This window comes from Coregonus clupeaformis, chromosome 31, assembly GCF_020615455.1.
Source record: "Coregonus clupeaformis isolate EN_2021a chromosome 31, ASM2061545v1, whole genome shotgun sequence".
NCBI lineage: Eukaryota > Metazoa > Chordata > Actinopteri > Salmoniformes > Salmonidae > Coregonus > Coregonus clupeaformis.
This window is the reverse complement of record NC_059222.1, coordinates 4,456,095-4,481,732: the sequence shown is the minus strand read 5'-3', so window position 1 is coordinate 4,481,732 and position 25,638 is coordinate 4,456,095. Positions and strand designations below refer to the sequence as shown.

At 44.5% G+C, this 25,638-nt stretch overlaps 1 protein-coding gene across 1 annotated transcript in view; it reads right to left on the bottom strand.

The window, feature by feature from the left end:
• The window catches only part of LOC121547935 (pro-neuregulin-3, membrane-bound isoform-like), a 472,942-nt gene that overhangs the window by 138,006 nt on the left and 309,298 nt on the right, over window positions 1–25,638 (bottom strand). The window contains exon 3 of the mRNA XM_041859343.2: window positions 4,220–4,293. Coding sequence (XP_041715277.2) covers window positions 4,220–4,293 — 74 coding nt within the window. The remainder of the gene's footprint in view (window positions 1–4,219; window positions 4,294–25,638) is intronic.

Genomic DNA, 25,638 nt, shown 5'->3' with positions numbered 1-25,638 from the left:
GAAATAGTTGCAGTGTTTAGCTGTATACAGTCAGCTAACTAGTTGGTTGTTTTGTCTTGTTTCTACCGATGTAATTCATATGAATACAGCCCAAGCTGCTTGCTTTAGCTAGCTAGCTAGTCTCTCAGTCAAGAAAAGTTGTGTTTGCTTGTTAAGCGTCAACCTCAGCTGGCACTTTCACTAGCTAGCCATACAGACACTAGCTAACTAGCCACCAAAATGGAGATTAGAGTAATTTGTGTTTTTCTGTTGGGTTTAGGTCATGGTTTGTCATTTTTTCTAGGTAGCTACAGATATTCCTAGGCTATACATTGCCTTGTTTTTCCTATTATTTGACAGCTTAGCTGTCGAGTAAAGGTAGATGCCCGCGCAGTGGAGCTCAAATGATTGTGAGTTGCTGTGATATTTGTTTACTTAGCCAGCTAACAAGTTGATTGTTTGTCCTGTTTCTACCGATACAATTCATTTGGAAACTGTCCCAGCTTCGTAACTAATCAGCTAACATTGGCGAACTCTGTAGTTAGTCTGTCAGGCAAGACAACGAGAGTGGAGGCAACATTGTGCTTCGTTCGCGACGCTGTCACTTACTTGATCATCTCAATCCATCCCTACAAAGACAACCAACTATGTAATCCCAATAGATTAATAATAATTCTGCACCTGTTTGGCTAAATTACACATAGTGTCATCTTTGTAATATCTTACTTTCAACATCCTAAATAAATAAACAATAGTTGATGATGTCTTGAATCTGTAAACCGTTGTGCCACATACTTTGACTACTTACCATCTATGAAAAGTAATCTGACCATGGGTCTTGAAGTGTTTGTACGCTAAATAGTCTTTATGGTTATAATCTGACCCATCTATGAAAATATTAATGAACGTCTTTTTGTGTGCTCTATCCTGTATGATTATCCAGTCTGACATATATATATGCACACCATGAACTGAGAAACAATCTGGCCACTAAGGGCTTCATAAAATAATTTTGATTGATTGATTGAAAGTGATGTATAGCATCATGATGATACTGTTTAGTGTGTGTGTGTGTGTGTGTGTGTGTGTGTGTGTGTGTGTGTGTGTGTGTGTGTGTGTGTGTGTGTGTGTGTGTGTGTGTGTGTGTGTGTGTGTGTGTGTGTGTGTGTGTGTGAGTGGAATGGGAGGCGTGTAACTGTATCACACAATTTATTATGGAAACCCCTAGGAGGTGATTATTAGGAAGAGAGTATGTGTATGATTGAGAGAGACAGTGGGAGTGAAAGAGAGAGATGAGGATATTCCTGACCACAATGTGTATCCTATTTTTTGTTCCACTCCCCTCTCTGTCTCTTCCTCTCTCTCCCTCTCCCTCTTTTCCTCTTGGTCAGTGAACGCAAGGGAAGTGATGTGGAGACTCAAGGTTCAGCAGGAGAAGGCAGGAAGTAAGAGAAGTTAGAGATGTGGAATGAGAAGTAAGGGGAGGGAGGAGAGAGTGGAGGGAGAGAGGAAGAGGAGAGGGAGAGGAGAGTGGAGGGAGTGGAACATGGAGAGGAGGAGGAAGAGGGAGAGGAGGAGGAAGAGGGAGAGGAGGAGGCAGAGGGAGAGGATGAAGCAGATGGAGGGGAGGAAGCAGAGGGAGAGCACACTTGAGAGGGGAGCCTACGTTTCCATGGAGTGCGTCTGCCCCAAGTCCCACCATTCACCCTTCTACCACACATCCTGGGCCTAAAGTGACAGTGGCAGGGGTTTTGGAGTTGTTTTTAAAAGTATGTTTTCTTTTAGATCTGGTGCTTAAGACCAACCTGTCCGCATCCAATTCACTGAATCGTTGTCAAAGTAGGCTACTATTTCTACATTTTGTGTCATGCCTAGTCTGTACTAAATCTTATTGAGAGAGGTTATCTACATTTTGAAATGGTCTCTGAATAATTGTTTGTATTTTGACATTGTTATAGAAGTAAGAATATTTTTCAATACAATAGCCTACTTTATGTGGGTGCATTTAGATTTTCTTCTCTGGATTTTTTCTCTAAATCTTTCTCGATCTAATACTTTAACTGAATTGTTGTCAAAGTATTTTTTTTTACATTTTGTGGCACTTTGTAGGATGGGGCTGTGCTTCAAGAAGTTTCATATCATGTTGTTGCCTAAATCAAAACACTCACGTGACAGTGTGACATGAATTTGTCCTACAAATCTTATAGGGAAATTGTGTACTTTTAAAAATGGTCTCTGAACAGTTGTGTTGTGTATCTTCTCTCTTTATCTGTCTCTATCTAATACTTGTTGCATTCACTGAATTGTTGTCAAAGTAAGCTACTATTTCTACACTTTGTGTCAGGCCTGGTCTGTACTAAATCTTGTTGAGAGAGGTTATCTACTTTTTGAAATGGTCTCTGAATAGTTGTTTGCATTTGTACATTATTACAGAAGTAAGAATCGTTGTCAATGAAATGGCTTACTTTGTCTGGGTTTTAAAATACTTTCTGAATATTGTCCTCTGGTCACATTTTGGATTAAACAATACATATTTATATGTAACTAATATTTATAAGTATTATATATTATACTTGGTACATTTTGAGTGAGTGATGTAGTCAAATGTACTACAATTTAAATACTCTAGGGTCTTTTGTTGTGTTGAGTGTTAATAGTTTTTTGATAGCAAGGGTATTTTACACAGTGGAAGACAAAATGAGTGTTATTCCTATTGACATGAATGTGGTGTCATATTAAAGAAGAGGTTGTGCTCTAAGATAACTTGTAATTGTCATTTGTTCTTTGATTTTGAGCTATGTCTGTTTGTTTGAAATGTGTGAGAAAATGAGCTTAATCTTAAATTCTCATTAATCAGATTCCATTTGTTAGCTTAGTCAGGGCTTAGACTGTTGGGGGTTAAAACCGGTCTGGAATAGTGTGCTTGTATACAGCTTTTTGATACCGTTTTGATACCATTTATACTTTTTTAACTATAACCGTTTAAAATGTGCATAAAAGCTCCATAGGCTTGAATGGGAAGTATTTGGATTTGCCACTGCTCTTGAACCGTTAAAGATACAAACACCAAACCAACACTGACATGTACAGACTGACTCTACTTTAATTATATGTCAAAAGATTGTTGATGCTATTTGTACTTTTTGAACTATAACTGTTTTAAATTTGCATAAAAGCTCCATAGACTTCAAAGTCTAAATTTGGATTCACCACCACTCTTCATCAGTTTCAGCTACAAACACCAACCCAATGTCAAAATGTACAGACTGACTCAACTTAGATTGCTTCAGCACAGCTTTTTTCTACCATTCATACTTCATAAACTATAAAGCTTGTTTTATCCCCATTCATTTCAATGGTGGAATGCAGGCTTCAACATTCTAAACTGAAATTACTGCCACAAAACTTTCAGAATGTTCAAACTGACAATTTTGAGAGCTTAAAAACACATACTATGGCGTGTGATGCTATAGTCCTCACTCTAAACTACTATACTAGCCCAACAACCTACTATAATAACTCCACACCTACAAACCACCCAAAAATAGGTCACTATAACTAACCCATAGCCTGTGAAAACTCTATTACTGCCATGACTACTACTACTAGCATTACAACTGTTGTGACTACCGCTACCACTACTACTACTATTTTACAACAATAAATACTTCAAGACTAGCAAGAACACACATTTACTTCAGGAAATGTCCTTCTAGTTTCTATTGACAATGTTTGTGAAAACTCACTACACTCTCTGTCGAAGGTTTTCAAGGTCTGTACGTAGACATTTGATGACCTTCGATTCCATCTTACAAGACCATTCCCAGAAGTAATAATAAATGTGTTGTCCAACTTCAGGTCGATTTTAAAATAACCTTGTGTGGGAATGCTCTTGCACATTTTTTAGGTAATTGGTCAGGCAGTTATGTTACAATACGGATCTTGAATTCAAACATTCTAAACTGTTTCTATAATGTTTCTGAAGGACTACAAGGGTTGTGAACCATTTCAGAAGGCACTGTATTTATCTTGACCAGGGCCGGTTTCCCAAAAGCATCTTAAGGCTAAGTTCATCGTTAGATCCATAGTAGGAGCATCGTTAAATCTCCGAGCTGTTTCCCAAAACCATTGTTACTAAAGTTGCACAGAAGACAGATAATTTGCACAGAAGACAGATCATTCTCTAATACTCTTTTGTTTTAACTTTTCTTCAGGATCAATAGGAAGACAAGGCACGTACTTGGGTCAGATAAGATGGAGTCAGTCTTGGGTACGAACTGGTCACAGCGCAGGCCGTGGTAACCGTCTTTACACCTGCAACAGAAAGACAACAGAGGTTGAAATCTGAGGTCTATGGAGGAAAAACACCCTCTCATAGCATACATGTGGGTCGAGTGGGTAGAGTATGTGGAATTGAGTAATTTTGGTCATTGAGCAGACACTCTTATCCAGAGCGACTTACAATCATTGCATTTAACTAAAGTAGGCAAAAAAAAAAACTACATATCACGATCATTGCAAGTAAAACCAGAGGCATAGTATGAGAGCAAAATTACAAGATTATGTGATAATACTGTTATTGCATCAAATGGTTGTTTTCTGCAATAGAATAGGGTTCTTAGAACACGCTCATGTGTCTGTGTTGACACTGACAGTAGATTTACGATGCCTTTGGTGATAAAACCTACAGCATGCATTCCATAGAATGAGTTGGTGTTTGTGTATAATGAGGTACCAGGGAGAGATGGCTCGGGTATGGATAATGATGAGAGGAAGTTTGTCTTAGGGGTCAAACTCTGGTTTATGTACAATAAGAACAGTCTTCACGGCGAATGCTATCTGGCTGGGGGATACTCGTTTCTCATATATCAAGTCTCACCTTGTGACCCATTCCACACATCTGTTATTTGTCATGTAGATTAAAAGGGTGTATCTTTGCTATAAAATATATTTGTATTCTTTGTGTCGGGTCTCTCAGCCTCGCTTATTGCCTTATTGATACGTTTTGAATAAAGTAATATCTTGATTGGTGATTGACCCTGTCTGGTGACCGCTCGTTAAGGATACGTGTGGAGCATTAATCCCATGAGCCGCTGGGCAAAGTTCGGGAAACCAACGTTTTTGGGTTCTGATGGAGAGCACATGGAGTGGTGGATGTGAGTACCTAAGAATTTCTAACATTCTATATGGATTCTGTGAATATATGAAAATATTATTAATTTTATGTGTGTGTAATTGATTACATTTTTTGGTAATTTAGCAGACGCTCTTATCCAGAGCGACTTACAGTTAGTGAGTGCATACATTTTTCATACTGGCCCCCCGTTTGAATCGAACCCACAACCCTGGTGTTGCAAACACCATGCTCTACCAACTGAGCTACACAGGATTTGATAAAGTATTTATTGGAATAATATTCATATACAGTGAGGGAAAAAAGTATTTGATCCCCTGCTGATTTTGTTCATTTGCCCACTTACAAAGAAATGATCAGTCTATAATTTTAATGGTACGTTTATTTGAACAGTGAGAGACAGAATACCAACAGAAAAATCCAGAAAAACGCATGTCAAAAATGTTATGAATTGATTTGCATTTTAATGAGGGAAATAAGTATTTGACCCCTCTGCAAAGCATGACTTAGTACTTGGTGGCAAAACCCTTGTTGGCAATCACAGAGGTCAGACGTTTCTTGTAGTTGGCCACCAGGTTTGCACACATCTCAGGAGGGATTTTGTTCCATTTTGTTCCATCTTCTCCTAGTCATTAAGGTTTCGAGGCTGACGTTTGGCAACTCCAACCTTCAGCTCCCTCCACAGATTTTCTATGGGATTAAGGTCTGGAGACTGGCTAGGCCACTCCAGGACCTTAATGTGCTTCTTCTTGAGCCACTCCTTTGTTGCCTTGGCCGTGTGTTTTGGGTCATTGTCATGCTGGAATACCCATCCACGACCCATTTTCAATGCCCTGGCTGAGGTAAGGAGGTTCTCACCCAAGATTTGACGGTACATGGCCCCGTCCATCGTCCCTTTGATGCGGTGAAGTTGTCCTGTCACCTTAGCAGAAGAACACCCCCAAAGCATAATGTTTCCACCTCCATGTTTGACGGTGGGGATGGTGTTCTTGGGGTCATAGGCAGCATTCCTCCTCCTCCAAACACGGCGAGTTGAGTTGATGCCAAAGAGCTCCATTTTGGTCTCATCTGACCACAACACTTTCACCCAGTTCTCCTCTGAATCATTCAGATGTTCATTGGCAAACTTCAGACGGGCCTGTATATGTGCTTTCTTGAGCAAGGGAACCTTGCAGGCGCTGCAGGATTTCAGTCCTTCACGGCGTAGTGTGTTACCAATTGTTTTCTTAGTGACTATGGTCCCAGCTGCCTTGAGATCATGACAAGATCCTCCCATGTAGTTCTGGGCTGATTCCTCACCGTTCTCATGATCATTGCAACTCCACGAGGTGAGATCTTGCATGGAGCCCCAGGCCGAGGGAGATTGACAGTTCTTTTGTATTTCTTCCATTTGCGAATAATCGCACCAACTGTTGTCACCTTCTCACCAAGCTGCTTGGCGATGGTCTTGTAGCCCATTCCAGCCTTGCGTAGGTCTACAATCTTGTCCCTGACATCCTTGGAGAGCTCTTTGGTCTTGGCCATGGTGGAGAGTTTGGAATCTGATTGATTGATTGCTTCTGTGGACAGGTGTCTTTTATACAGGTAACAAGCTGAGATTAGGAGCACTCCCTTTAAGAGTGTGCTCCTAATCTCAGCTCGTTACCTGTATAAAAGACACCTGGGAGCCAGAAATATTTCTGATTGAGAGGGGGTCAAATAACTATTTCCCTCATTAAAATGCAAATCAATTTATAACATTTTTGAAATGCGTTTTTCTGGATTTTTTTGTTGTTATTCTGTCTCTCATTGTTCAAATAAACCTACCATAAAAATTATAGACTGATCATTTCTTTGTCGGTGGGCAAACGTACAAAATCAGCAGGGGATCAAATACTTTTTTCGCTCACTGTATCTTACTTTAGTCTGCAAATGCAATGATAGATGCATGCAATGATGTATCATAAAGGTGAATCTTTGGGTGAAAAAATAGCTCCCCAAACTTGAAACCCACGCCCCGTCTATAATGTTGTGTATTTCATTATTGTTTAATGTCAGATTCGGACAGTCGGCCTGTTTTGTCAGCTTTGTTGTTGTAAGTGGTTGCGTAGTTGCGCTGCCTACACAGCAATAATATAACAGGCATATCTGCAAAGGGAAATTTGTCGTGTTTCTTGGTCACAATTTTCCCCTTAAATCTGTTGGAGTATTTTTGCTGTAAAATGTTGGCCCAGTCATTTTTACTTAGCGTCACGGATTCTGCCGGGGCTGCTCCTCCTCCTTGCTCGGGCAGGCTTCGGCGTTCGCCGTCCCCGGAGTACTAGCTGCCACCGTTAGATGTTTCGTTGTTTGATTGCTTCTGTCTGTCTATTGCACCTGTGTCCGTTTGTGTCTGATTATGTGTCCTATAAGTTGCCTGTCTTGTGTTGGTTAGTTTGTGTGTTGTTATTCGCCTGTCCGTTAGTGCTGCGTGTTTTCTCTGTTTGTTGTTTTGTAGTTTACGCACAGTTTGCGTAATCGCTCGCCTCTGTTTTATGTTGAGGCCGTTGATTGTATTTTGCCTTGTGTTGCACTAGTAAACTTTGTTGGACTAAGCTTCGGTGTCCTGCGCCTGACTCCCACACCACATTAACCTCAGCCCTTGACAGAACAACACACCATATGGAGTCAGCAGGAGCAGCGGCGGCACCCAAGTCGCTGGAGGATCGGATCAGCGACCAAGACACCATGATCCGGCAACTTGGGGCCGCCATGAACGAGGTGTCCAACACCCTGCGCCGGTTGGTTACGGGAGAGGTGCCCACGCCTTCGCACACCTTACCATCACCATCGGCCAGTCCTCCTCTCCCAGCACCGGAACCCAGTGGCATTCGGCTCTCGCTCCCGAGGGCATATGATGGTTCTGCAGCCGGGTGTCAGGGGTTCCTCCTGCAGGTGGAACTCTACCTGGCCACCATACACCCGGCGCCCTCGGGATACGAGAGCGTCTCTGCCCTCATCTCCTGTCTATCCGGCAAGGTGTTGGAGTGGGCCAACGCCGAATGGAGGGGAATAGACGCCGCCACCATCACCTACGCGGAGTTCTCCCGCCGCTTCAGGGCTGTGTTCGATCATCCACCTGAGGGGAAGGCGGCGGGGGAGCGTCTGTTCCACCTCCGACAGGGGAAGAGGAGTGCACAGGAGTTCACCCTGGAGTTCCGGACTCTAGCGGCGGATGCGGGGTGGAATGAGAGGGCCCTCATCGACCATTACCGGTGTAGCCTACGAGAGGACGTTCGTCGTGAGCTGGCCTGCAGGGACACCAACCTATCCTTCGACCAGTTGGTGGACATTTCCATCTGTCTCGACACCCTGCTGGCTACCCGCGGACGTCCCGAGTGGGGGTCGTCCATTCCACCCTCCAGCACCTCCGAGCCGATTCCCATGGAGCTCGGGGTGCTGGCGCTAGGGAGAGGAGGAGAGAGAACCCGAGGGGGGCCGCCCCTGCACCAACTGTGGCCGTGGAGGACACACTGCGACTAGGTGCTGGGGAGGGTCTCCTGGGAGAGGGGACAACAGGTCACGCACTGGGGAGTCATTTCAGGTGAGTAGGCGCCCCACTTACCCAGAGCTCTCTGTTGGTCACCTGTGTATACCTGTGAGATTTCCACAGGTGGCACCTCATTCCCAGCATAAGGCGCTAGTAGATTCAGGCGCAGCTGGGAATTTTGTTGATCGTGAATTTTGTTATAGGTTAGGAATTCCCCTTCGGCCGGTAGAAGCCCCCTTTCCTGTTCATGCCCTAGACAGCCGGCCGCTGGGGTCGGGGGTTGATCAGAGAAGTCACAGCACCACTTAAGATGACGACGCAGGGGGGTCATGAGGAGATCATTCAGTTTTATCTGATCGACTCTCCTGCGTATCCCGTGGTGCTGGGGCTTCCCTGGTTAAGCGCCCATGATCCTACCATTGCGTGGCAACAGAGGGCTCTTATGGAGTGGTCTGCCCAGTGTGTAGGGAGATGTCTAGGTGTTTCCTTAGGGGCGACCTCGGTGGAGAGTCCGAACCAAGTTCCCGCAATGCGCATTCCCCCTGAATATGAGGATTTAGCACTTGTGTTCAGCAAAACTAGGGCAACACGGCTACCACCTCATAGACAGGGGGATTGTGCAATAGATCTCCAAACAGGAGCGGCACTTCCGCGGAGCCGTGTGTATCCCCTGTCTCAAGAGGAGACAGCGGCTATGGAGACTTACATAGCCGAGTCCTTGGCACAGGGATACATACGGTCCTCCACTTCCCCGGTTTCCTCGAGTTTCTTCTTTGTGAAGAAGAAGGACGGGGGTTTGCGCCCGTGTATTGATTACCGTAGTCTCAATCAGATCACGATTAAGTACAGTTACCCTCTTCCTCTGATTGCGACTATGACGGAGTCATTACGCGGAGCGTGGTTCTTCACAAAGTTGGATCTCAGGAGCGCGTACAATCTGGTGCGCATTAGGGAGGGGGATGAATGGAAAACAGCATTTAGCACCACCTCGGGTCATTACGAGTATCTCGTCATGCCATACGGGTTAATGAATGCTCCTTCAGTCTTCCAATCCTTTGTTGACGAGATTTTCCGGGACATGCATGGGCAGGGTGTGGTTGTATACATCGACGACATCCTAGTGTACTCTTCTACACGAGCCGAGCATGTAGCCCTGGTGCGCCGAGTGTTGAGGAGGCTGTTGGAGCATGACTTGTATGTCAAGGCAGAGAAATGCTTGTTCTTCCAGGAGTCCGTCTCCTTTTTGGGTTATCGGTTGTCCGCGTCTGGTGTGAAGATAGAGGTTGACCGTGTGTCGGCCGTGCGTAATTGGCAAACTCCAACCACTGTAAAAGAGGTGCAGCAGTTTTTGGGTTTTGCTAATTACTACCGGAGGTTTATCCGGGGCTTTGGACAGGTGGCAGCTCCCATTACGTCCCTGCTAAAGGGGGGTCCGGTGCGTTTGCAGTGGTCAGCTGAGGCGGACAGGGCATTTGTTAAACTGAAGAACCTGTTCACTTCGGCTCCGGTGCTGGCGCATCCGGACCCCGCTTTACCATTCCAAGTTGAGGTAGACGCGTCCGAGGCTGGTATTGGGGCAGTCCTGTCGCAACGGTCCGGCACGCCACCTAAACTCCGCCCCTGTGCGTTCTATTCTAAGAAGCTCAGCTCGGCGGAGCGTAATTATGACGTAGGAGACAGGGAGCTGTTAGCTGTAGTCCAGGCCCTAAAGGTGTGGAGGCATTGGCTTGAGGGGGCTCAACACCCTTTCCTCATTCTGACTGACCACCGTAATCTGGAGTACATCCGGGCAGCTAGGAGATTGAACCCTCGTCAGGCTAGGTGGAACATGTTCCTGACCCGGTTTGTTTTTAAGATCACATACATCCCAGGGTCCCAGAACGGTAAGGCAGACGCCCTGTCCCGGCGGTATGACACAGAGGAGAGGTCCATTGAGCCTACTCCCATACTGCCGGAGTCTTGTCTGGTGGCTCCGGTGGTGTGGGAGGTCGATGCGGAGATCGAGCGGGCACTGCGTACCGACCCTACTCCCCCAGAGTGTCCGGTGGGGCGGACGTACGTTCCGCTTCGAGGTTCGTGACCGCCTTATTTATTGGGCTCATACATCACCCTCCTCTGGACATCCAGGTATTGGCCGGACAGTGCACTGCCTTAGCGTGAAATACTGGTGGCCAACGTTAGCTAGGGATGTGAGGGTTTATGTCTCCTCCTGCTCGGTGTGCGCCCAGTGTAAGGCACCTAGACATTTGCCCAGGGGAAAGTTACATCCCCTGCCCGTTCCACAACGACCATGGTCCCACCTCTCGGTGGATTTTGTGACAGACCTTCCCCCCTCCCAGGGGAATACCACTATTTTGGTCGTTGTGGATCGGTTTTCCAAGGCCTGTCGTCTCCTCCCAATGCCGGGTCTCCCTACTGCCTTACAGACCGCTGAGGCCCTATTTACCCACGTTTTCCGGCACTATGGGGTGCCCGAGGATATAGTGTCTGACCGAGGTCCCCAGTTCACCTCCAGAGTCTGGGGGGCGTTCATGGAGCGCTTGGGTGTCTCGGTGAGCCTTACCTCGGGTTACCACCCAGAGAGCAATGGGCAGGTAGAACGAGTCAACCAGGATGTGGGTAGGTTTCTGAGGTCCTATTGCCAGGGCCGGCCGGAGGAGTGGTCAAGGTATATCCCCTGGGCAGAGATGGCACAGAACACTCTCCGCCACTCCTCCACTAATCTAACCCCTTTCCAGTGTGTGTTGGGGTATCAGCCGGTTCTGGCACCATGGCACGAGAGCCAGATCGAGGCCCCTGCGGTGGACGAATGGATTCGGCGCTCGGAGGAGTCGTGGAACGCTGCTCATGTCCATCTGCAGAGGGCCATCCGTCGACAGAAGGCGAGCGCCGATCGCCACCGCAGTGAGGGTCCGGTGTACGCCCCGGGAGATCGAGTCTGGCTCTCGACTCGAAACCTGCCCCTCCGCCTGCCCTGCCGGAAGCTGGGTCGGCGGTTTGTGGGGCCTTTTAAAGTCCTGAGGAGATTGAACGAGGTGTGTTACAGGTTACAACTGCCTATTGATTATAAGAATATTAACCCCTCGTTCCATGTGTCTCTTCTCAGGCCGGTGGTAACTGGTCCACTCCAGGAAGGTGAGATAGGAGAGACCCCTCCGCCCCCTCTGGACATCGAGGGAGCTCCGGCGTACACGGTCAGGACCATCTTGGACTCAAAACGTCGGACGGGGGGTCTCCAGTATCTCGTGGAGTGGGAGGGGTACGTTCCGGAGGAACGGTGCTGGGTGCCTAGGAGGGATATCCTAGATCCATCTCTCCTGACTGAGTTCCACCGTGGTCATCCCACGCACCCTCCTGGTCGTCCCCGAGGCCGGGGTCGGCGCACGGCTGGAGCCGCGCGTCAAGGGGGGGGTACTGTCACGGATTCTGCCGGGGCTGCTCCTCCTCCTTGCTCGGGCAGGCTTCGGCGTTCGCCGTCCCCGGAGTACTAGCTGCCACCGTTAGATGTTTCGTTGTTTGATTGCTTCTGTCTGTCTATTGCACCTGTGTCCGTTTGTGTCTGATTATGTGTCCTATAAGTTGCCTGTCTTGTGTTGGTTAGTTTGTGTGTTGTTATTCGCCTGTCCGTTAGTGCTGCGTGTTTTCTCTGTTTGTTGTTTTGTAGTTTACGCACAGTTTGCGTAATCGCTCGCCTCTGTTTTATGTTGAGGCCGTTGATTGTATTTTGCCTTGTGTTGCACTAGTAAACTTTGTTGGACTAAGCTTCGGTGTCCTGCGCCTGACTCCCACACCACATTAACCTCAGCCCTTGACAGTTAGGCCCAGCCACACTGCAATTTCTGCCTACGCCACTAAATTGAACATTCTTGAAAACTAGCCACTATCTGACAAATCAGTGCTATAAATGGTGGAAGAGAAGACAAGTGCAAGTACAAGTGTATGTATATCGCATCTTCAGCACAAAGGAAACAAAGGAGAGAAGAAGAGAAATTAGACATTTGAGAGGATTCAAATGAGGTGGAAAAAGATTCTTAGACTGGAAGGAGGACAAGAATGCTAAGGAGGAGGGGAAGAAAGAGAGACAAAAGAGGAGAAGAGGGCAGTTTTGGCCCATCCTAAGCAGTGCCTGCAACCCCACTGATAGCACAGTCCTGACAGTAATGTCATGTCCCAGTGGAGGCATTGGAAGGACTGGGATGGAAAGCACTTAACTCTCTCTCTCTCTCTTCCAGACCTGGGTTCAAACAGCATTCATTTTTATTTCAAGTGCTCAATCAAGCGCTTAAAGTATTTGAAAGAGAACAAATAATATTTGAACCCAGGTCTGCTGGCTTCGAAAAGTTAGATCTGCGAGATACACTTTAGTAGACACTGGACTTCACATGATTCAGTTTTGTGAGATTTTAGGTTTTCCTCAAGAAATGTGCCCACACAGACGTTTCGGTTCTATGCCTCCCCTGAGCGTGTGTCAAATAAATCTACTTAAACTCAATGACATGAATTCTGGCAATTTTTTACACATTCATATTTCTTTCCAACCGTTTGCCCTAAGCACCCGTATGATGGCCCAAAGGCTTTCCAAATGAAGAGTTTAGCAGTACTGCAACGCATTCAGTTTTGTAGATTAATTTGTTATTTTCCCAGAGCGACATCCCCATGCTAACACACACACAGAGAGGTTTCAGTTTTGTACCTTCCTCAGCTTGTGTCAAATAAATCTACAGAACTGGATGACGTGTTGGCTGCCCTTTTCTCCCCATACATTTATATTTCGGGATTAGCCTTTAGCTTAGCATAAGCACCCATATGTTCTGTAGACTTAGTTGAGTGTGCTCTGTCTCTGTTCCATTCTCATCCTCAAGAGCAGCAGACACACTTTGTGTTAGCAGTCATTGAGGTGGTCCAACTTCACCACCAACTCCAAAGGCTTAGCCACACTTCGAGGATTTTCCTCGAACTTAACTATTTGTTTGAAATTCATGGCAACGGGTGTTTGACATTTCTGCATCTTTTCCATCATGTTTGTATGTTTGTAAGTTCCACAAAATGGAAAACAGTTGGATGCAAGTATAGTGTGTCAGTCAAACAGACACCCAATCACGTCATGCTGTAATATTTGTTCCAGTTTTATTTAATTTGTACTGAAAGGAAAGGTACACTTGATAGGTGGCCAATTGTTCTCTTGTTGGCTTGGGTCGAGCTCTGCCATATACACAGTCGCTACATACTACAGACCCAGCCAGAATGAGAGTGAGCAACGTTAGAAAGCGGATCACAGCAAAGTTGGAGATTAGTTTAAATGAGTGCTGTAAGACTGAAATGGAATTTAATGGGGCCTGATGTTTATTTATTTCTAGTCTTGTTTTGACAGGTAATCTTCCAACCTCAGTGATCTGCCTGCTTCTGAGATGGGAACTGGGGTTCCAATGACTCAGTAGGTTAGATCATGTAGATGGGCCACACTGGTACAGTAGCCAGCTACTCTTAAAAGCAGGGAAATAGACCTTCTAACTACTCCAAAGCTGGGTGGTTGGTCATTTATAGTCTTACAAAGCTATACATAGTAATCTACACTGAGTGTAGAAAACATTAAGGACACCTTCCTAAAATTGAGTTGCCCCCAGAACAGCTCAATTCATCAGGGCATGGATTCTACAAGGTGTCGAAAGCGTTCCACAGGGATGCATGCCCATGTTGACTCCAATGCTTCCCACAGTTGTGTCAAGTTGGCTGGATGTCCTTTGGGTGGTGGACCATTCTTGATACACATGGGAAACTGCTGAGTGAGAACAACCCAGCAGCATTGCAGATCTTCACACAAACAGGTGCACCTGGCATCTACTACCATACCCTGTTTACATTTACATTTTAGTCATTTAGCAGACGCTCTTATCCAGAGCGACTTACAGTTAGTGAGTGCATACATTATTTTTTATATTTTTCATACTGGCCCCCCATGGGAAACGAACCCACAACCCTGGCGTTGCAAACGCCATGCTCTACCAACTGAGCTACATTCCCCCCTGTTCAAAGGCACTTAAATATTTTGTCTTGGCCATTCACCCTCTGAATGGCACACATACACAATCCATGTCTCAATTGTCTCTAGGCTTAAAAATCCTTATTTAACCTGTCTCCTCCCCTTCACCTACACTGATGGAAGTGGATTTAACAAGTGACATCAATAAGGGATCATAGCTTTCACCTGGATTCACCTGGTCAGTCTATGTCATGGAAAACGCAGGTGTCCTAAATGTTTTGTACACTTTTTTATTTTTATACATTTGTTAATTTTACTGATAATCACAAGAAACGAGATTCTATCCTCTTCCTCATTTCCATTGTCACATAGAGATGTATAGCGATTGCAACGTTGTATCTGTCTCAATGGCACTGACCGTGCACTCACAGACACCATAATGGGACAGATGTGTTTTTACTACATGGCTGCTGAGTCCAAAGAAAGTGTTTGTCCACGTGAATGCAAATGTGAAAGGGCATTTCAGTTGGTATGAACCTGCCTGGTATGAAAAATACCTGCTACAGTATACTAAGAAATCATGTGGATATAATGGGCACTTTCTGGTAGTTAATTCAAATAATTAAATGTATACCAACATATGCTATTTGTACTATATATTACTAATACTAAACTTAGTGAATTTCAGTGAAAGACACCAAAAAGGGATGATTTAAGTAAACACCAAATTAGCGGACTGTATAAGGTGTTACCCAGATTGCTTTGTTTACAAGCATAAAGCATGCCATCATTGCATCAGGAGGCATGAGAGAGTATTTGTGCCTCACATTTTCCTGTTTCTAGTCACACCGTCCTAGCCTCCCTGTGCTGAAATGCCTCATTAACATGCTGAGTCACAACTCACTGGAAGAATGTCTGTCTGGCTATCTATTTACAGTATCGCCACCCTCTTTTGGTTTGTCTATACCTCTATTTCTCCCCCGCACTCTCTTTCGCTGTGAAACAGGCTCAGACATCCTTCAATGAGATGCAAACAATGCTTTGTAGACAAATTAGTTTGTGCGAATGTGCGAGTTGAATGTGTGCTTGAATACAATAAAGGATGAGTATGATGATGACTGTGAGTGTGAGTGTGTGTGAGAGAGAGGGAGAGAGTGAGCTCCGGGGTGGGTGTGCGCGCATGCGCATCCTTTGGTGTGTTTGAAAGACAATATAAATCACACAGAGTCCATTTCCCATGTGTTGGAGCTGTAGCTCTACCTTTCTAAAGTGCTTACCACCACATGCTAGAGTCGGGAAGAAATATACCTCTGTGTCTGGGCATGGGAAGCAGGGGTGGGGAATACTGCCACCTAGCTTGTTAATTAACAACTGAGTAAAAATAATGAAAGTACTGAAGAGCTCAGTGACTTTCAACATGGCACCGTCATAGGATGCCACCTTTCCAACAAGTCAGTTCGTCAAATGTCTGCCCTGCTAGAGCTGCCCCAGTCAACTGTACGTGCTGTTATTGTGAAGTGGAAACATCTAGGAGCAACAACGGCTCAGCCAAGAAGTGGTAGGCCACACAAGCTCACAGAACTGGACTGCCAAGTGCTGAAGCGCGTAATAATTGTCTGTCCTCAGTTGCAACACTAACTACAGAGTTCCAAACTGCCTCTGGAAGCAACGTCAGCACAATAACTGTTTGTCGGGAGCTTCATGAAATGGGTTTCCATGGCCGAGCAGCTGCACACAAGCCTAAGATCACCATGCGCAAGATTCGGCTGGAGTGGTGTAAAGCTCGCTGCCATTGGACTCTGGAGCAGTGAAAACACGTTCTCTGTTGTGATGAATCATGCTTCACCATCTGGCAGTCCGACGGAAGGATCTGGATTTGGCAGATGCCAGGAGAACGCTACCTACCCGAATGCATAGTGCCAACTGTAATGTTTGGTGGAGGAGGAATAATGGTCTGGGGCTGTTTTTCATGGTTCGGGCTAGGCACCTTAGTTCCAGTGAAGGGACATTTTAACGCTACAGCATACAATGACATTCTAGACGATTCTGTGCTTCCAACTTTGTGGCAACAGTTTGGGGAAGGATCTTTCCTGTTTCAGCATGACAATGCCCCCGTGCGCAAAGCGAGGTCTATACAGAAATGGTTTGTCATGATTGGTGTGTAAGAACTTGACTGGCCTGCACAGAGCCCTGACCTCAACCCCATTGAACACCTTTTGGATTAATTGGAATGCCGACTGCGAGCCAGGCCCAATCGCCCAACATCAGTGCTCGACCTCAAAAATGCTCTTGTGGCTGAATGGAAGCAAGTCCCCGCAGCAATGTTCCAACATCTAGTGGAAAGCCTTCCCAGAAGAGTGGAGGCTCTTATAGCAGCAAAGAGGGGACCAACTCCATATTAATGCCCATGATTTTGGAATGAGATGTTAGACGAGCAGCATCAGTTTTTACTGTTCTAATTACGTTGGTAAACAGTTTATAATAGCAATAAGACACCTCGGGGGTTTGTTGTATATGGCCATATACCACACCCCCCCGGGCCTTATTGCTTAAAAATGAGATAGGAGGAGAAATATACTCCCTAGGCACTGATATATGACCAGTTTACCCTCCCCCTAATCCCAATCTTAACCAATAACCACTAGGGGGAAAGAAACTCAAAACGGACCGTAGTTCTGTGTATAAGGGGGGTATTTAATCCTACTCACTGGCTTCACTGGCGTACCGGACACCCCCGCAGCTCCCACAAGGCAGTGGGGCCCACAAGCTCTGGGTGCCCATGTGCCTGTCATCGATGTCCATTTTTTTTTATTGAATAAGTCATTTTGACAGTAACCCTCCAAAAAGTCATTCAGAAACCTTTTTAATTTCCATATGTACTAGGAAACTAAGTGCTTCAGGAATGTGACCGAAAAAGGGCCTCAGGCCTTGAAAAATAAAACATTTAACTGACTGAAAGTAAGGGGATATCGGTAAATAAATGCTGTGGTCAAAAGCGCATATCAGACTGAGAGCCTAATGCTTCTTCGGTAGTTCTTTATGAGTTTTAGTTAAGAAAACAATCTCACTGCAGAAGTGACAGTTACAGGGTAAAAACAGCTTGATTGCGGTGGCAACATAAGGGAAACTGGGCAGAAGAGAGTGGTGCTACAAATACAGCAGTTCTACAACATATTTTATTGAGCCTCCCATACTCCTTAATTGCAGGCCTCAACACGTTACGGAAAGATATTAACTGTATAGGAAGCTCTGGGGATACTGGACAGCCAATAAATTGGCAGATGAAAACAGATTATCATCTTTAGCAGACAATAGTTGTTGAGGGCTTGAACAAAAAAAGTGGTTTTCTACTGGTGAACTGGAAATTGAGTTGTGTGGTTGCAATATCAACAGTCCCTTATCTCTGGTATATCTTGGCATGCATCATTCAAAACTAAGTTTAAATTGTGTGCAGCGTAACAGACAAATAAGGCACATTGTCTCAGGAAAGTCTGGGTTGCCAATACTCAGTAGAGAAAACAGTTGGGCCGCAACCTGGACCTACAGGCCGTGGTGAAAACATTTGCACACAAAAATGCAAGGCGATGTAGTCAGATACTGTAGATACTATAGGCCTCTATGTAGAAAAAAAGAGAGCGACAAGCACAGACGCAGAGATAATTTTTTCTAAGAGAAAGAAAGAGAAAAAGAGACACAGCAAAGAGGACTTCAGGAGACCTTTAATTTGATGTAATTTACCTTGAATATTGCAGCCCATTGTGTAGGCTATTTGCCAGACACAACACGATGAGTTAAACAATAAAGTGGCTGAATTCATCCTCAAGCCGACTTCTCTTTTCCTCATTGTTAGGTTATTTGATGTGTAATTTCTATAAAAGGTTTAAAAATAGCAGCTAAATAGCAGCTTAATACGGTATATATTAGGAATGAAACGACACCTAGTAAGCTAGTGTTTAGGGTGGACTGACTGTATTATTTGGCGTTAATAGACTGACTGGTTTTACGTATTTATGTTGTTTTTCGAAAGCACAGATCGCTTTATATATCTTTTCAAAGATAATAACATTTGGCGTCATACTGCTTTGCTTCCCATAACTCCAATCTCCTCGTGCACCGGGTATTCAGCCAATCAGCGGCCGCTGGCTCTGTCCCAAATGGCACACTATTCCCTATGCCCTCGTCAAAAGTAGTGCACTATATTGAGAATAGGGTGCCATTTGGGATGCATCCCCAGTCTTCTTCGTTATTGCCATACGTACATACATATTCATACAGTATGTGGTTACTAAAGCAGTGCGCAGAGGGAGAGGGAGGGAGAGCGCCGGGCAAGCCGAGCATGATTTATGTTTGGAGTGACTTTGATGGACGGCCCTGCGTGGACTGTTTACATGAGAGAGGGATGGTGATAGCAAGGCTGTACTGGCAGTATCAATGCCCGAAACTCAAACGAAGAGGGGTTCTTTGAGGTATTTTAATAGGGGTTCTTTGAGTTATATGCTGCTTCCCAATAACCTGTCCTTCTTCCCTAAAGTGTGCACTTGTTCACTTCCCTTCATGGATTTAAAGGAAGGGGCCGGTATAAGAAACCGAGTGGAGACTCTGTCTAGCCCATGTTTACACTCCAATCCAATGCTTTTAAAGGTCCTGAAACAGTCAAAATCATGTTTTTCATCAAATTGGATGATATTTGGATGAAACCAGATCAAAGTAGGACTACCAAAGTATGAAAAATTACTGTTGCTTCTACATTGATAAAGTTTGATCATAAAGTTACTGGTCCCCTCCCCCATGTCAAACATTGTGCGGATTCAATTATGCTAAGCCGCGGGGCACTGGTCTATGGCCCGTAACATGTACGGGCAAAAGCCAGTGTGGGAGGAGAGCCTTTCTCAAATCAAACAGTAATCTGTGCCGCTCGGTCATGTTGTCAACAAGGCAGCATGGTGCATCGCCCAGAACAATGGGCGAGTTCGTTTGCACATTTTAGACCACTCCGTTGGTGCTTAAGTGAAATCTCCACCCACCCGGGGCACCAGGCCATGCGAAATGAACTTGCCCATACAAAATCTATTTTCCATTGTTAGAAATTTCAAACTAGTTTTCATTCGGAAGGGAGATAAAGCAATCACTTTTGTATGTGAAAACACAGAATCCTACTCATCACTCCATGTGCTGATTATCTCACTTTTGTTTTCAGCTGACTTCGCCGTGGATTTTGAATGGGGCACCTGGCTCACGCCCGGGAGGCAGCCCGGTTCCAAAACTAAAGCAATCAGCTTTCACCCGTTGCAAAACACACCTACCCGGGTGCCTGGGCCAGATTAATCGAATCCCCTCACTTGGATTCAGAAGGCGGGATTATTTCGGGCTTTTTGTAACATCACAAAAATCGTAATTTTAATACACCAATGGTAACGTCTTATTCTCTTGATAATCTTAATGCAACACTACTTAATGCGTCCATGTTCTTGACATAGGCGTTTTCAAAGAACCGCCAGTCAGAGATAGGAAGTATTTCTGTTACATGTATTTGATATACAGTACCAATCAAATGTTTGGACACACCTACACATTCCCGTGTTTTTCTTTATTTTTACTATTTTTTACATTGTAGAATAATAGTGAAGACATCAAAACTATGAAATAACACATACGGAATCATGTAGTAACCAAAAAAGTGTTAAACAAATCCAAATATATTTTATATTTGAGATTGTTCAAAGTAGCCACCCTTTGCCTTGATGACAGCTTTGCACACTCTTGGCAGTCTCTCAATCAGGTTGTATTTTCAAAAATACAATAATTTTTTTTATAGCGGTTCACCAATTTGTGGGCCCCTTTCACCCTGCATTGGTATCAGAAGTCTGATGGTACTATGGTGTGATGATCGTCTGCTAAATTAACTAAATATGTGTATGTAAAAATTGACAATTGCAAAGCATGCTGAGTATTATTCTAATGAGCTCCACCCCAAAACAAAGATTTGTCTAGAATGTAACAGCTTTTGTAAAAATGTACTTTTCGTAGCAGGTTTAGGAGAATTTACACAGCAGGTTAGGAGAATTAGGTTAAGCTGTATCCCATCTAGACATGACCCTGAAACAAGGCCAATAATAATACCCAGTGTGCTTTGCAGTTTTGGCATGTTTATTTTCACATATACATTTACATTTTGGTCATTTAGCAGTCAGTGCATTCAACTAAGGTAGATAAGCAACACATATCTGTCACGATCGTTAACGAACGAGAAGGACCAAGGCGCAGCGTGATAAGTATACATGTTTATTTAACGAATAAACACCACGACAAAACAACAAATGAAACGTGAAGTCCTAGGTAGCATACACACAACAAGATCCCACAACCCACTAGTGCCAACAGGCTACCTAAGTATGTTACCCAATCAGAGACAACGAGCTACAGCTGCCTCTGATTGGGAACCACCCTGGCCAACATAGATCTAAACGATCTAGAAACGAAACATAGAAAACATAACATAGAAACTACACACCCTGGCTCAACATTTAAGAGTCCCCAGAGCCAGGGCGTGACAATATCACAGTCATAGCAAGTAAAATGTTTCTGTAACAGTTTCTGAGAATGTTGTTGCTGTTTGGGCCGGCTACTTGCAAATGTATTTCTGTTTTTTAAAATACAAAATACATGTATTTTAATTAATACATTACAAAAAACAAGTATGTTGTAGTTTGTTTTGATACATTGATCTTTATGGTATTTTGTAGTTGTATTTTGTCATTTGTCGTTTCAGAGCGAACCAAATGGATTACATGATATCTACCTTTAAATCATTATGCATGCCTCCGTCATGCATGCCATCCATGCAGTCGTCAAACCGGTCAAAATACTAATCATTAACAAAGCGGAACTTTGCCTCTCAACCCGCCAATATCTAATAGAAACGCACAACACTCTGTTCAACCACTTGTTAGCCTAAAACCTATCTACAATTCCTTACTTTCTTTAGAACTAATTTAGTATTTACCACTTTTACCACATTAATTAAGCACTCTTAACACTTAGCATTTACCACTAGAGAGCCTATCTACAACTCCCCTATCTACTACTCCTTACTTTCTTTAGAACTCGTTGTAGCATCTTCCTTTGAAATGAACTGTTCCTCTTTATAGATGTTTATGTTTGTTTTCCACCCTGTCTATCTGGGGATTAGCAGCTACTGTATATGGTAGACTGAATATGAAACAGCGGCTGTATCCCAAATGGCACCCTATTCCCTATATAGTGCTTAATTTTGACCAGAGATAGGCCCATAGGGCTGTGGTCAAAAGTAATGCACTATATAGGGAATAGGGTGCCATTTGGGACTCAGCCAGGTTGAGCGGTGATTGTTAAGGGGGTCCACCCTATGTTCCCTCAGCCCTATGTTCCCTCAGCCCTATGTTCCCTCAGCCCTATGTTCCCTCAGCCCTATGTTCCCTCAGCCCTACAGTGGTTCCTCAATTAAAAGTTTTGAGAATATGCCACAGGACATTGAGGTAATTTGTGGTTTAGTACGTTGCCCTGCGTCACTGCTTCATTGCTCCAGACCACTGCAAGGGAGAGTTAGAGCGCTGATTATGCTTTTGGGTACAGTGTAAAGCGTTGGTCCCAAGGCGCTAACGTGTCATTACCTGAATGAATGCTGCCAATGAATGAGCGATATAAACCAAATAGAAACTAATAATTGTGCATGACTTCACAATTGAATTTGAATTAACTGAATGATGAGGATGAAGAAGAAGAGGATGATTGAATTTAGAACAATAGTGTAAGAATTGTTATTCCTCTGTTCCGCACACAAACCTGAAAAAATACACTCATTTTTTTGTTTCTACTTCATCACGTTCTGAAATTGCATTTTTGTTCCCCCCAGTTTTATAATTGGAATGTAATACAAAACCAGGTAACGGTGTGCTTTAGGAACATGCGGAAGCTTCCGAGCATTCGGGTAGGCTGTTTGGAGTGTTTATCAGACTGGATAAAAACAAACAAAAAGTTATGTCCCCCCCCACTTCTCAAACCAAAGTTGCGTCCCTGTGTTACACTAAGGTTTTTATTCTAAGTGAAACGAAAATGTTCAGTTATAGTGCATGATATTTTTAAAATATATGTGTTGACTGAATATAAGCAGCAAGTGATGTCTGCTAAATAAACAAGTTGATGGAGCAGTCAAATGGCCTCGGCTACTGGGCACAGAGAAAATACAACTCAAAAAAAGGTTTCACATATTTTCAAGACCTGAGCTATTTAATTGCTTTGTTTTATTTATTACATTTACTTGTGGAATGTGACCGAATAGATAACAAAAATAGAAAGAAGCATCTGGTGAAGCATGAGGTGAAAGTGTGCTGTACTAAAATACGCTACAACGCTGTGTGCCAGGTGGAAATGGTTTAGCAGCCTTTCCAGTCAATTGGAATACAAAAGAACCCATCCACCCTTGATGTCAATGTCAGATTTTTCTTTTCACTGAATCTCTGTTAGGATATTGGTTAGGCTACAATTAGGCTGTGGAATAATTTAGCAAAAATAAATAAGGAGTAAGCCTATTATTTTGCTCAGTCGCCTACAGTATAGGCAACTCCAAACATTTACATTTACATCATTTAGCAGACACTCTTATCCAGAGCGACTTACAAATTGCGCCTGCAGATATTGGTTAGGCTACAATTAGGCTATGTAATAATGTAGCCTAAATAAATAAGGAGTGAGCCTATTATTTTGCTCAATAAAGTATAGGCAACTCCAAACGCCCGCAGAGGTTGTGAAATACAGTATGAACACGAGACTCACATGTTGCAGTTCATTTATTGTTTAGTTATTCAAGGCTCCCTTTGTTATTTTATTTTCGTTTAATAAATAAAATGCTTGAACGAATGAATGATATACACTGCCCAAAAAAATAAAGGGAACACTTAAACAACACAATGTAACTCCAAGTCAATCACACTAATGTGAAATCAAACTGTCCACTTAGGAAGCAACACTGATTGACAATACATTTCACAAGCTGTTGTGCAAATGGAATAGACAACAGGTGGAAATTATAGGCAATTAGCAAGACACCCCCAATAAAGGACTGTTTTGCAGGTGGTGACCACAGACCACTTCTCAGTTCCTATGCTTCCTGGCTGATGTTTTGGTCACTTTTGAATGCTGGCGGTGCTTTCACTCTAGTCGTAGCATGAGACGGATTCTACAACCCACACAAGTGGCTCAGGTAGTGCAGCTCATCCAGGATGGCACATCAATACGAGCTGTGGCAAGAAGGTTTGCTGTGTCTGTCAGCATAGTGTCCAGAGCATGGAGGCGCTACCAGGAGACAGGCCAGTACATCAGGAGACGTGGAGGAGGCCGTAGGAGGGCAACAACCCAGCAGCAGGACTGCTACCTCCGCCTTTGTGCAAGGAGGAGCACTGCCAGAGCCCTGCAAAATGACCTCCAGCAGGCCACAAATGTGCATGTGTCTGCTCAAACGGTCAGAAACAGACTCCATGAGGGTGGTATGAGGGCCCGACGTCCACAGGTGGGGGGTTGTGCTTACAGCCCAACACCGTGCAGGACGTTTGGCATTTGCCAGAGAACACCAAGATTGGCAAATTCACCACTGGCGCCCTGTGCTCTTCACAGATGAAAGCAGGTTCACACTGAGCACGTGACAGGCGTGACAGAGTCTGGAGACGCCGTGGAGAACGTTCTGCTGCCTGCAACATCCTCCAGCATGACCGGTTTGGCGGTGGGTCAGTCATGGTGTGGGGTGGCATTTCTTTGGGGGGCCGCACAGCCCTCCATGTGCTCGCCAGAGGTAGCCTGACTGCCATTAGGTACCGAGATGAGATCCTCAGACCCCTTGTGAGACCATATGCTGGTGCGGTTGGCCCTGAGTTCCTCCTAATGCAAGACAATGCTAGACCACATGTGGCTGGAGTGTGTCAGCAGTTCCTGCAAGAGGAAGGCATTGATGCTATGGACTGGCCCTCCTGTTCCCCAGACCTGAATCCAATTGAGCACATCTGGGACATTACATTTACATTACATTTTAGTTATTTAGCAGACACTCTTTTCCAGAGCGACTTACAGTTAGTGAGTGCATACATTATTTAATTTTTTCATACTGGCCCCCCGTGGGAAACGAACCCACAACCCTGGCGTTTGCAAACGCCATGCTCTACCAACTGAGCTACATCCCTGCCGGCCATTCCCTCCCCTACCCTGGACGACGCTGGGCCAATTGTGCGCCGCCCCATGGGTCTCCCGGTCGCGGCCGGCTACGACAGAGCCTGGATTCGAACCAGGATCTCTAGTGGCACAGCTAGCACTGCGATGCAGTGCCTTAGACCACTGCGCCACTCGTCATGTCATGTCTCGCTCCATCCATCAACGCCACGTTGCACCACAGACTGTCCAGGAGTTGGCGGATGCTTTAGTCCAGGTCTGGGAGGAGATCCCTCAGGAGACCATCTGCCACCTCATCAGGAGCATGCCCAGGCGTTGTAGTGAGGTCATACAGGCACGTGGAGGCCACACACACTACTGAGCCTCATTTTGACTTGTTTTAAGGACATTACATCAAAGTTGGATCAGCCTGTAGTGTGGTTTTCCACTTTAATTTTGAGGGTGACTCCAAATCCAGACCTCCATGGGTTGATACATTTGATTTCCATTGATAATTTTTGTGTGATTTTGTTGTCAGCACATTCAACTATGTAAAGAAAAAAGTATTTAATAAGATTATTTCATTCATTCAGATCTAGGATGTGTTATTTTAGTGTTCCCTTAATTTTTTTGAGCAGTGTATATTGAAGTAGCAATTGAAAGAGAACACTTTGGAGATGATGGGGAAATTAGCAGATTAAATGTGTGGACACAACAGTTCACCTGATACAAGACTAAAGTTAGAAATGTATCAATATCACAGACCTGATTTGCCCGAACTAAAAATGCACCAACCCCCTACAAATATGTAAATGTTTTATAATCCACATAATAATCAGATCAAGCCTATAATAGGTAATGATT